The sequence below is a fragment of the Motacilla alba genome, chromosome 5 (assembly GCF_015832195.1).
Source record: "Motacilla alba alba isolate MOTALB_02 chromosome 5, Motacilla_alba_V1.0_pri, whole genome shotgun sequence".
Classification (NCBI taxonomy): Eukaryota; Metazoa; Chordata; class Aves; order Passeriformes; family Motacillidae; genus Motacilla; species Motacilla alba.
Window position 1 is genome coordinate 8,117,946 of NC_052020.1, and position 12,873 is coordinate 8,130,818.

A 12,873-nucleotide genomic window follows, 5' to 3' on the forward strand; every position below is an offset into this window, starting at 1 on the left:
GGGAAATTACAGCTTCTCCAGCAGTGCCTCCTCTTTTAATGGGCCTTCATTCCTAGGTTATTTTCCTTCCCCAGTATATTTGAACTTGAGTATCCAAAAACCATGAGCAAACTTCAGAATCGCATTTGTTACAGTGAGCTGTGCCAGGAGATCAGGAAGTTCATGGGATTGCTAAATGTTATGTGGGGAGAAAAAGGGTGAGGTGGGTTTGAATCAGACTTTCCAGGGCTTCAAAGATGTTGGAAAAAGCCCTGATTTCCTTTCTGTAGTGCGGCTCGTTGATGGGAGTTGCCTGCTAAGCAGTGTTCATAAGTTCAGCTTCCAGTAAACCAATCACTTTTTTTTTTTTCCCCCCAAATATTCCATACCTGTTGCTCATCTTGCAGAAAAAGGGTATTTGTTCTGTTTGTATATCTGATCCATGAATTCCTGCAGGCAGCTGAGTCACCATTTCCTCACAAAATGTTTTATGAGGGTGATGAGGCCCTGGCTTAGGCTTCCAAGGGAAGTGATGGGTTCCACATCCCTGGAATTGTTCAAGGCCAGGATGGAAAGGCTCTGAGCAGCCTGGGATAGTGGAAGATGTCCCTGTTCCCTGCAGGGGGTCGGACTGGATGAGCCCTCTGTGTGTCTCTACGCTGTGAGTTCAGATTGCTGTGGGGTGTGGGGCTCCAGCCCAGCGCTGCAGAAGTGAATCGATCCACTGATGGGTTGTGTGTTCTTATCTCCTGCTGATAACAAATTACACAGTGATCTGCAGTGCCTGGTAAAGCCTGACCTCTGCCCCCCCAGGTAATATTGCAGAGCTCAGTCGAGCTGATGTTTGGGGTCAGAGTTGTGTGGTTGTGACACAGGTGGACTTGAGCATAACTGCAATTCTGACATCGGAGATTAAACTTCAGCAGTGGCCTAAGGTAATTTTGGACAGAATTGGGAAAATAACAGGCTCTCTTTGGATTATTGTAGATGAATTTAAGGCAGTTTTGCCAGGTTTGTGGCATTCAGGATGATTCCAGCTGGGGTGGATCAGTAAGATGAAGAGGATTCCCAAAACCAGCCCTGTGTTTGCAGAAGGTTATAAAGTGGTGCATTGTTACACATCTGGGAAAGCAAATGAAGGCTGAACAACGAGGCAGTGGTGTGGAAATAACAAGTGATGTATTTGATAGCTGACTGTTAATGATGACACTTTCCCAGCCTGGATTACAGAGCAGAGCCTTGTGTGGTTCAATTGTCTGATGAAAGCTTGGACTTTGTTGTGCTGGAATTCCACCTAAAGTCAAACTTCAACCCAGAGCAGCTGGAAATCTCCTTGCACTGCAGGCCCTCAAGAGCTCGGCTGAAATTTCTTCTCAGATCACAGACTGAAGCTTGATAAACGGATAGTTTTACTTTTTTAATGGAAAAAACCTACTAAATATTTTTACATCCTGCTACTCACAGCAGTTCAAATATGTAAATCTCTAATGGACCTAGTCAGAAGGAAAAACTTCCTTTCCTGTTTCATAGCATGTGCTGAACCACAGAAATCCCTTATATAGATTTGCTGTGTCTGTTAATTTCAGTATTTATTCTTTGCTCGTTTCTCTCAGGTTCCCCATTTTTAACTTTGACCAGGATTGGGAACTTTGGGGTTTTTTAATTGTTTGGTTGGGTTTTTTTTTTCCAGTGTGACAAATCCTCGTCCCTGTGATGATTGATTCAGGATTGACATAGAAGTGGATACACTTTCCTACCCAAACTATTGTATGATTCTCTTTTCCACACTTGGCAGTCTTTGACCTTGTGTTTACATGTTGTAAGATTGAGGAAGGAAGGTGATGGCAGGTACTGGATACAGACTCAGTTACAGATGCATCACTCCCCAAACGGAATGAAAATACAGAATTTCTACATAATCATAGCTCCTGTGTTCTCTACGAGGTCTCAACAACACTCTCAACTTTGTGGAGGGAAGCTGGAAAGCCAGGAATGAAGGAATTTTTTTTTTTTTTTTTTACTTATTGTGTGTCTGCAGAGTCCAAGGTGCTTTAGCCACTCAGTACTTTTCGTAAGAGATTTTATTGGAAAAATACTTCACTTTAAATTCAAACTTTCAGCATTATTTCAAGTAGGAACTGTCTTCCCTGAACCTCTGCTTCCAAGATACTAGTGTAAGAAAAGAATGAAATTTTACCCTTCAGAGTTGCAGGAATCAAGGCTGTATTTCAGAGTAATCCAGTTAATATTTTGTATTGTTTTCATCATTGTTCACATTTCAGGAAGATACTGCTGATGCTGATTTTTTTTTCACTCTGTTTTCATGTACCATAACTTTTTTACAGAAGTGGGGTTTTTTTGTTTTGTTTGTTTGTTTATGTTTTCTGTTGGGTTACATGACTAATTTATCTGTGTTTCCTTCTTTGGGCCTCTCAGTGATATCTTTGTAAAATCTCATCCAGCTATCCAATATTTTCCTGAGGGAGTGCAGTGCAGCCTTTCATCTGAGACTGATACTGCTAAGATTGCTCAGAGATAACCAAGGGAAGACTTGGCAACTGCTCCTGTTTGCTCTGGCATTGATCCATATATTGCTTAGGCTTTATTCCATATTTATCCACAGCCCTTCATCTCCATCTTGCTCAATCCCCTTGCACACCTGTCCTCACTGGAGCACTGTTGGGTCTTCAAACAATGGAAACATTCACAGCTCTCTTTTTTTAATTGCATTTTGACTTGCAGGGGTCCTGAACTAGCAGCCCAATGATGTCAAAGGTCTAAAAATCAAATTATGATCTTCAAAATCATGCCATCTACCCAATAAATCATTTTCAATGGCTGCTTAATTACCTTTCAAAGGTAATTTTAAAAGGCTTTTTAAATAGTGGAAATGTGTTTGTGAATAAATGATACTGCTGTGACTCCTGCTTTATTTCTTAATTCTCCCACAGAACTTTTGGGAATTGCTTCTCTTACTCCCCTGGGTCAGGCATTGTACTTTGTGCTGTTAACCTCTAAACATAATTGCACTTTTTTCAAGGCAGGAAAAATGGCTTAATAGCAAATCTTTTCCTTGGCTGACTGTGCAGGGTTAAAGGTTTTTAAGTAATTCAGCCAATCATTGCACAAGTAGTACAAAGTCCATTTGTTACATCATCAGAGACTTTTTAAATATCTTTTTACCTCTTGAGTTTTCTATTTGTTAACCTTGAGTTATTGAAAAAAGTGTGATAACTGCTGGCATTTAAATAAATTTTGTTGTTCCCATAGTCTCCTTTCCAAAAGCTGGCCTTTTATTTCAGGGTCTGAGTATGTACTCACTGCAGTACTCACCTGAGATGAAGAATAGGCTTTCTTACAAATTAATGGAAAGATTGTGTCTCCTCTCAAGGGTGGTTCAAAGTACCTGTACCAGCCTCTTTCACTGACTCACCTTCTGCCTGGCACAGCCAAAATCTGATCTAATCTTGGTTTAGCTGCAGCAGCAACTTTCAGATTTGACCAAATGTCTGTAGGTGATTTATTTTACTTTTGGTTTACCTTTCTGTAGTATAATCTTAGTCCTGTATAGGTGGGGAGTGTATGTGGAGTGTGCACATCTCAAAAAACCCCCTCAAACCAGATAAATTTTGAAGAGAGCACAGGCCTTAAGCTGATTTTAACCCCATGTGTTTCTTGGCCTTGTGACAATGAGGCTGCTCTAGAGAACAGTAATGAAAACACATTTATGTTTTTATTCACTGCATGTGCACTTGCTACAGTCTAAGTGTTGTTTGTAGTTTATTGTAATTTATTGTAGTTTAAGCACATTGGACTAACATGGTGTTCCAGCAAAATCCTTTGCAGTTTCAAATTCAAGTAAGCAAATGCTGTATCAAGCATTAAACCCTCCACATGAGGAAAACAAAAAACCCAAACCCCATGATCAGAGGCCTGTGACATGAAGTTAAGTTTGTGTACCTCCACCAGTCCATGGTCTGACTTGAGCCCAGGCTCAGAAATGCTCAGACTCAGCAGCGAGCTCCTCCCTCTCCTAACAATTCACCTTCTGGTTGCCCTGCCCACTCTTAACATATCCGTACCATAACCCCAGAAAAAATCAGAAGAAAAATTCAGGTGGTTTCATCTCTATTGGAATTTTATCCCTCAGTCCTTACTCACTTTCTTCTGCCAGAGAGTCCCTTGTGGTCCCTGCCCCTCAGCTTGCTGGGAATGCATCCATGGCAGGCGGTGAATGGTAGCCCCAAGCCTTGTTCTTTATTTGTGCAGGTAGGCATCGTGCCAGAGCTCTCCTGAGGTCTTCAGGGAGCTGGGAGAGAGAGAAAGAGAGGACACATCACAGGGCTGCTCAGGGGAGTGTTGCTGGGACAAGGGAATGAGGTTTTGTCTGTGCTCATTTCCCAGAACCCCACAATAAGCTGAGCTGGGAGAGACGCACAAAGGTTGAGTCCCACTCAGCCCTGCACAGCCCCATCCCAAAGAGTCACCATGTGCCCAAGAGGGTAAAAGTAGAGCAACCCTCTTGCTCTTAGGAGTCCAGTCTCTCCTGCATCCCCCTGCAGTTTTGGGGGTTTATTTTTACTCACTGCACGATGTCTGCGAAGGCTGTGAGCAGAGGCTTGCACTGGTACTCGAGGCCATGTTTGGCACACAGGGACTTCACCAGGGGGGCCACCTTGCAGTAGTTGTGCCGTGGCATTGTAGGGAAAAGGCTGTGAACAGGAGACAGGCAAGCTTCACAGGAAATCCTAGTCATTAGTGCTTCCCAGGAATCACCCAGCTCACAATGAGCAGGGTCTGTAGCTGCTCCCAGCTCTTCTTTCCCCCTGCTGTGCTTTTAGCACAAGGAACTCGTAGGAATTTCCTGCTTTCCCCTCTGTTCTTTTCCACAGTTTGTCTCCAAATGAAATTATATTTATGGAAGAAGCTACTTTCCCCTCCCTCCCTTTTTCCAGAAGTAGCCCTCTCCATAGCACAGAGGAGGAGATGAGCCCATCCTTCATCTTTGCATATCTCACTCTATAGAGTAACAGCATAAAAAATCAGCAGAGGTGGCTTTAAACTCCTGTGGCAGACTGAAAACAGGTGCTTTAACCAGGACATTCCCCTTGATCCCTAAAACTTACAACTTGGGATTGACTCTATTGCTGTTCTTGCACTGATCCTGCCCCTGTTCCATTTTCTCTTGTCATCCTGTGGATCCAGTGAAAGTTTTTAATTACATGATTCTCTTTAAGAGTTTCAAGTTTGAAAGACAAACTCATTGCTGCTCCACAACTGTTTGTAGAATTCAGAGCAAAAAAGAATAAGGAAGGAAAAAGCCAGAAAAGAGAAGGGGAAGTATTTTTTAAAAAAGGAGGAAGAGAAAGAAAATTCCCTCTTGGGATGAGTACTCACTGATGCTCAATCTGGAAGTTGAGGTGCCCTGTGAACCAGTCATTGAACAGCGACTGCTCCACGTTGCAGGTTGCCAGGAGCTAGAGGAAGAGAGAGGAAAGCAAAGTCAGAGACAAGTCAAGAGTATGTTTAGGAACCAGAGCTCGACCTGGATTTCATTTTGGATTGCCCATGAGTGTGTCATTGCTGTACTTCTTTACATTTTCCATGACTGAATCCATCAGCCTATTAACCTTCACCTCCCATCCGCCAACAGATTTCACCCTTAATGCAACAGGAGACTTGCTTATGGTTAAAATTTGTACCTGTATGGCCACAATTCTTAAGAAGGGAAAAATCTTTTACCTGAGTAGACATCCAGTCCAAATTCTTGTCGTAGTCAATATCCATTGGGATGTGGTTCATCTGTGAGACCCAGACAAACCAGCTGCTCTCCAGCATCCTGTGCAATGAGATGAGAGAATTCAGTGCTGAGTGAGCAGGTCAGCGAGGAGCCGTTGAAATAATGGCAAAGCCAGACTTAAAGATGTGGCTGAACACTAGCCTTGCTAAGCCAGCACCTGGAAGGACTTCCAAACTCTGGAAGTTTAATATTTCCTTATGAAACTCATGATTATTTCATGTGTTTTGTTTAACACTGACTGGTGTTCAGCTTGTTTTATCTGTAGCCAAGGCCCAAACTGATTAGAATCAGTGAAATGATCCAAGGGGAGAGCGTGCTGTCCATTCAAGTCAGTGCTGCTGGATAATACCTGGGCATTTGCAAGCCCAGGCTAAGCTGTTTTGGTTAAATGTGCTCTTTAAGCAGCAGCAGACCCAACACCCAAAGCACTGAATGTTATATGAGGTAAATATTTCTCAATTTGGTCAGCACTCAGTGAAATTTCTTTGTTGCCACAGCTAATGGGGCAACACGAAACTTGCACTGGCAATTGAACAAAAGAATTTATGACTTAAAAAGTAGGCAAAAAAATAGGTGGTAAAGGAGAATGTGGAAATATAAACATAGAGAAAGGCAGGAAGGTACAGATGGAAAGAATGCATAGAGAAAAGGCTGAAGAACCTTCAAAGGCACATCACCTGAATATAAAATAATATGCCAGGAGACTCTTTGTTTCCAGTAAAGATCCATAAGTATAAAAGAATCTGATGTAGAAGGTCAGCATCCAGGCCAAGTCCTACCAAAGACAACAAGAAAAGCATGCCTTTATAAATTACATTTGCTTATTTATTTTTTGAAGCTTTGTAGTATAGGTATTAGAGAATGATTTACTTTCAGCTTTGACAGCTTTTTTTGTGAATGGAATAATCCAAAACAATCCAACACAAGCCTATGCTACTTTCTCACAGCTTGCTGTAAGAGGTGAATCTGAGCATCCTTGCCCAGCAGGGAGCTGGCTCCATGCTCAGAAGGAAGGCTGAAGGTCCCCATCTGACCCCTTTTGGTCACACAAGGAGCAGTACTCACCGCCCAGTACTTCTTTGTGTAGGCAATGTAAAACGTGTGGCAGTGGAAGTAGGTGGGGAACAGGAGCGGAGGAAGAGCTGGAAAGAAAAATTCATCACATCATGGACTGAGTGACATCAGCCTGGGAGGGAAGGGTCCAGAATTCCTGCTCAATCTGGAGAACATTCCAGGTTAGGATGTTGGTTTAATGCCTTGAAACAGTTCTAGGTCTGACAATTAATCTGAGAGTTCTTACAAACCTCAGATTTCATCTTAGGCTCTTGGCTGAGGAACAGCCACAAATTATTATTTTGAGAAGTGGCTTCCACAGCCCAAAGCTTATCTGACTTCTTATTCCTTGGTGCAGAGCAGGGGAACAACAGGGATGAATATGAAATCGCTTTTCTATCAGGGATTTGGGGTTGAAGAACTCAAACTCAGCCTTCCAAAAGGACATCTCACTTGCACTTAAAACCCCAAGAAACCAAAGCAAACCAAACAAAAAATCCCTGAAACCCACAGACTTTGATACTACTGAAAGATGTGGTATGATACCAGAACCCAGGGCCTCTGTGGAGGATGTGGGAGATCTGGGATAAGATGGGGCAGGTCTCCAACTTTTCCAAAAATCTGGTTGGTATTATTTTAGTTTTTTATTGTGTTCTTTGACTCAGGCACCTTTGTTTTTCTCAAGTTCTTCAGGTCAAAAGTAGAATCTCCAAGCCCCGTTAATACCTCACAGGGAATTGCAGGAGGATAGAGATACTCACTGATGAAGAAGTATTTGTGTTGGTGGTTGTAGGGCATGTATTTTTTCTTTTTGATCCCAAGCTGTGAAAAAAAAAAAAAAAACAGAAAAAAATTAGTGGAGACCAAGCAATTTGCATAGGTAACTTGCTCTTTTCCATTTATTTTCCAGAGGGACTATTCTTGCACGCTTCCCACAACCCTCATTTCTTGTTTCGTGATTCATTTGGTGAAGATATATCAAGGCTAAGTTATGTTAGTGGTCAGAAATACGTATTTTCTCTCATTTTCCCCCCTTATTTCTTCTCTGAGTCTCTAAACTTGAATGGCAGTTCCACGATGGCATGGAGAAAAATATTTCAGTGCTGTAGCTGCTGTGATAGTGTCAAGAACTGATGGGATCTGCAGCAAAAGGGGTTCAGCACTCTTAGGTTGTCACTCCTGGCAGTGTCCAAGCAGGACAAACTGGGAATATCCTACACAGTCCAACAAATTCTGCCCAGCTGGAGTTCCAGAACAGCCCTGAGTTTTTCAGTCCTGCTGCTCCTGTCCCAGCAAACTCTCCTAGAAGACATGGACACATCAAAGCCACCCTCTGACTGAGCCTCATACATTCATATTAGAATAATAATTCCAGGCTGACTGCAGCCATGCCTTACGTTGATTGATGTTTACAAGTTATCTAATGATCGTTAATTACTGAGTTGTTGTTCTAGGTCATTAGATTTCTCCAACCATGAATGTGCTGGTGGATTTTCCACCCTATATACAATGCCTTTACATCATGTCTAATTTATTTACATCAACATATCAGCTGCTCAAGACATGCTGAAAGGCACTTAGTGTGAGCTGTGGAGAAATAAACGTCTTTACAGAAATTGCCATCACACCTTAGGTTTGGACTTCCCACGCCCACTCACTGACCTCCACAGAGAATTTCTTCCCCAAAGTGAAGAGGAAAGGGTGCATATCAATGTCAGGGTCCTTGTGGAAGCAGTTGGGTTTGGCATGGTGCTGGGAGTGCAGCAGAGTCCACCACTTGGCAGAGGCCCCCTGAGCAAGGGAAGAACAAAGCATGAAAAACACTTTCAGAGCCAGAATTCCCTTTCCTTCCTGAGCCTAATCCTTCCCCCAGTGCTGCCCATGCTCCACAAAGTCTTCAGAACAGACATTTTTACAGGAAGACCCTCAGAAGTTTTCCAGGGACTCACAATCAAATGGCACATCACAAACTTGTGTAGCAAGTGGTTCCACTTGGTTTTCCTGAATACTGAGAGGTGTCCTAAATCATGCTGTAACCAGGAAGCCTGGACCTGGAGGAGGAGAAAGAAAACTTCAGGAGGGGAGAAAAAGAGGAATTGAGATGGGGATGGTGCCACACTCATCCTTTGCCTTGAAATACCAAGATTTATTTCCCAGACACTGCTCCCAAGTTACCAGCAGAAAGGGACTGCGGAATCCTGACAGTCCCAAGGCTTCCCCCAGAATGTATCTTGCTGAAAGAATCCCAAACTAAGTTTAGTGTGAGCTCCCCACATGCAGGATTTCTTCTTGGTATCCAGCTAGTGGCTGTGTTTTTATGCCAAGTGAGGGAGCAAAGGACAAGAAACTGCTCCCGTGTGTATGCATAGCTTGATGCAAGTGCACGCTGTGGAATTCAATGCTCACCTGGGAAATGGTCAGCAGCAGCAGGGAGAAAACGAAGGGCAGAAAGGATGTCCCAAAGTAGAAGAGGATGAGCCAGGCAGCTGTATCCAGGACCAGGATGTGAGCCAGGAGCAGGAAGAAGAAGAGCTGGTTTGGCTCCAGGAGTCCCATTCTCTCAACTGTAGCACGCAATTCCCGGAAATCTTTCACCAGCATTTCCTGGGGGAAGCATCAGGGTTACAATTCTCTGGTTTTAGAGAGCACCACTGCAGCCTCATAACCCAAAATCCACTCTAATGCAGGGGGAGAAAGAACAAAGGATCTGGCTAAAAGGGCAAGAGCTGGGTTTGATAAACCTTATCATTGCTCTGCTACAGCTTTTTGTTGAGGAGCCAGGAGCAGCCATCACAATGTCTGCATCCCAACCCTTAAAACAAATCCTCCTCGGTGCTTCTTCCATCAAATCCTTGGCAGGCAGCAGAGGGCTCAGCTGGAAGTTGTGTTTAGCGGAAGCTGCACTTTGCATGCATGAACTTCCCGTGCCACCTTGTGGTAGGTCTTTGCATGGAATTATTCCTTATATTTGTCTTCACTTTTCCCCTCCCAGGATTAACAGGGGAGGGTTAAATGCACCTACAGCTGAAGGAGAATATTTATTCTCCAAGACTATTCCTTTTCCTTTGAGTTAGCTCTTCCTCAAAGCAAGGGAAAGAAGAGGTGATAACTCTGCTATTTAGGTAGAGTGGCTGTGATAAGAAAACTTCGTCTTCAGGAATTTACACATTTATACATCTTCATATTTACACATTGTTTTTAAGTCCTAGCCCAAAAAAATGTGAGGAACCTGGTTCCCATTGCTCCAGGAGCTATGCTGATAGAGAAGAACAAGGTGTAATCTCAGAATATTTCCCTTTAGTCTCCTTTGATCTGTTTTGTAAGGACAGACTTACATTTTTAGTGGGCTCAATGCTGGGTTGGTCTGGTGCCAGCTCCCCAATCTGCAGTGGCTTCAAGTACTTGCTCACCAGCACCTTGTCAACGTGGAATGCCACAAAGGCATCCTGCAAAGGCACAACAACAAAGGAAAAGAAATCCAGATTTTGTTTTAAAAAAATAAATTAAAAATTGCCTTGTGAATCACTCCATTCCTGGAAGTGCCCAAGGTTGAAGCAACCTGGTGGAAGGCATGCTTCCCTTTTTATCCTTTGTGAGAGAACACAACAACAAAAAGCAGCACCAAGAGGACTCCACAGTTTCAGTGTGCAGTGTCACCCTGTCTAAAACGTTGGCATTAATTATAGTCACTTTTTAATTCCTCAGTAAAGGTTTCTTTGCTTACTGAGAGCCTTCTGTGCTTCTCATCCTCTCCTGAGCTGCCACCTATCATACATTCATTCCATTCTGCTTTTGGTTAAAATCTTCCGTTCAATTAAGATAATTTCTTAATTTTTCATAATATATATCCAAAAGATTAAGCAATGGACCTAATGCAAGGTGGACAGACACGGAAGTGGCTCAGATCCTGCAGGGCTTAATGATTTGGACATGGAACCAACTACCTACCAACCTGCCTCAGATCCCAGAAACAAAATATCTGGTTCATCTATTGTCTGGGATTTTCCAGCATGCTAAAATGAAAGAAATCTGGCAGTAGTAACTTGAGAAATGAGTGCTGAAATTACAGAATGCAAAGTTCAACTAATATACAATTTGTAATTTAAACTTGATGGGCTGAAAATTATTTTGATTCCCATGAGCCTCAAATATCCCTTATATACGGAAAAAATTGCTGCAGCTCACAGCAACTACACAAGCAAGACCAGGAGATAAGAGGAATTCTGAAGACTTAAGAAAACCACAGAATGGTTTGGGTTGGAAGGGACCTTTAAAGCTCCTCTAGTCCAACCCCCCTGCAATGAGCAAGGACATCTTCAACTACATCAGATTGCTCCATCCAACCTGACCTTGAGTGTGTCCAGGGGTGGGGCATCTCTGGGTGACTTACGCCAGTATTTCAACACCCTCATCATCAAAACCTTCTTCCTTATATCCCCTCTAAATCGACGCTTTTTTAGTTTAAAGCTATTCTCCCGTCCTGCCCCTCCGGGCCCTTGTCAAAAGTCCCTCTCCGGTTGTCTTGAAGCCCTTCAGGTACTGGAAAGGGCTCTGAGCTCTTCTTAGAGCCTTCCTTTCTCCCAGCTAGCAGAGGTGCGCCAGTCCTCTGGGCATCTCTATGTGCTCCTCTGCTCTCGCTCCAGCTGATGCTCTGATTTAGCTGGAGCAACACTCCCATCCCGTTCCCGTGGGCTGCATCTCCTCATTTGCCCTTTCCCAAGGCATGGGGATGGCGAGGCTCGCACGGAGCGGTCGCGCTTCGCTGCCCCGACTCTGTCCCGTACCCCGATTCCCTCTGGGGTCATTCCCAAGCCCTCTCCGCACGGCTTTTCCCGGGCGCCCTCCTCCGGCGCATCCCGCATCCCCGCTGCGCTCACCGTGGCGTCCTGCCCGGCGTGGCTGTCGAGGAGCCGGGCCCCTCCCGGGTGTCTCCGGTAGAAGTGGCTGATGTCGTACACCTTCCTGTGGATCACCAGCCAGCGCTCCTGCGGCGCCGGCCCCCGCCCGTTCCGCTGCCCGATCTCCTCCCAGGTGAAGCGCCGCATCCCCGCTGCGGGAGCTCTGTCCCTGTCCCCATCGCCGTCCCCATCCCGCAGCTCCCCGCCGCCCCCCGGCGGTGCCATCCTGCCTCCTGCCCTCCTCCGTCCCGCAGCTGCAGCCCCGCATCCCGCTCCGCCGCGGCATTTAAGGGAGGGAGCCGCCCCGGCGCCGCCCCGGCGCCTCCACCCGCTCCAGCTCCTCGGGGTTGGGTTTGCCCCCCCCAAAACTTGCCCCTTTCCCCCCCTAAAACTTGCCCTTTTCCCATCCTGGTTCTGCATCCCCAGTGCCCAAAGCCTCGTAGTACCCTCAGGTGGGGTGTACCCGACTGCTTAGGAGGGTCCTCAGCGAGTTCATTCCATTCCCAGGACGGGCTCAGACAGGGAAATCTTCCCTTAAAATACTCCTCTAGTTAACCAGCAAAAAAAAAAAAAAAAAAAAAAATCACTCTGTAGCTTCATTTTTGATGTTACAGTCCACAAACCGCTTGGATGAAACATGAATCAAGCATATTCTTATGTCCTACTAAAAATACCCAATAACCAAACCACACCAATCTCCAGAAAACTCAGTGTAACAGTTAGCCCCCTGATGAAACCCTCTATTTCAGTCCAGTTTTCCAGCACTCACAGCCAGCGGGGAGCTCCCACAGAGCCCATGGCAGGAATAATCCTCGAAGCTCTGCCCTGGCTGCTTCTGTTACCTGGGATAAACCTGGGATGGCACACATGGAATGTTGTAGCAGGTTCTGATAGCAGGTTGTGAAACTGCTGTTTCTTCCCCTCCCACTGCCCCCTTCATGTTTGTAAAATCATTAATTAGACTGGGGGACTCCAGGAAATGAGTATTAATTGCAGAACAGCACTTGGTGCCACTTTTCCTTTCCCTCTAAACAGTCACAGCATCCACATAATTTTCTGTTGTCAAAACAGACCCAATCTTGAAAATTTAAAACTGCAATTGACTGAATGATTTCTTTATCCTGCAGCAAACCACCTGTTAAA

General features: G+C 44.6%; 1 protein-coding gene across 1 annotated transcript; it reads right to left on the reverse strand.

Annotated features, from left to right (window-relative positions):
- Positions 1–3,586: 3,586 nt before the first annotated feature.
- Positions 3,587–11,967, reverse strand: LOC119701673 (acyl-CoA (8-3)-desaturase-like). Its single transcript, XM_038138689.1, has 12 exons — positions 11,710–11,967; positions 10,168–10,278; positions 9,239–9,436; positions 8,782–8,883; positions 8,495–8,623; positions 7,594–7,654; positions 6,845–6,921; positions 6,457–6,554; positions 5,722–5,818; positions 5,377–5,456; positions 4,566–4,691; positions 3,587–4,288 (listed from the first exon to the last, which is right to left on the reverse strand). The coding sequence occupies exons 1-12, from the start codon at positions 11,953–11,955 to the stop codon at positions 4,237–4,239; spliced, it is 1,377 nt and encodes a 458-aa protein (XP_037994617.1). The 5' UTR covers positions 11,956–11,967; the 3' UTR covers positions 3,587–4,236.
- Positions 11,968–12,873: the final 906 nt, after the last annotated feature.

What these genes read in the sequence shown, in the direction of transcription:
- LOC119701673 (XM_038138689.1), bottom strand. Translation starts at nt 11,955, where the DNA reads ATGGCACCGCCGGGGGGCGGCGGGGAGCTGCGGGATGGGGACGGCGAT. An exon ending in GCATTGAGCCCACTAAAAAT is followed by an intron (nt 9,437 to 10,167) that starts GTAAGTCTGTCC and finishes TGCTTCCCCCAG; the next exon opens with GAAATGCTGGTGAAAGATTT. An exon ending in ACACAAATACTTCTTCATCA is followed by an intron (nt 6,922 to 7,593) that starts GTGAGTATCTCT and finishes TTTTCTTTCCAG; the next exon opens with CTCTTCCTCCGCTCCTGTTC.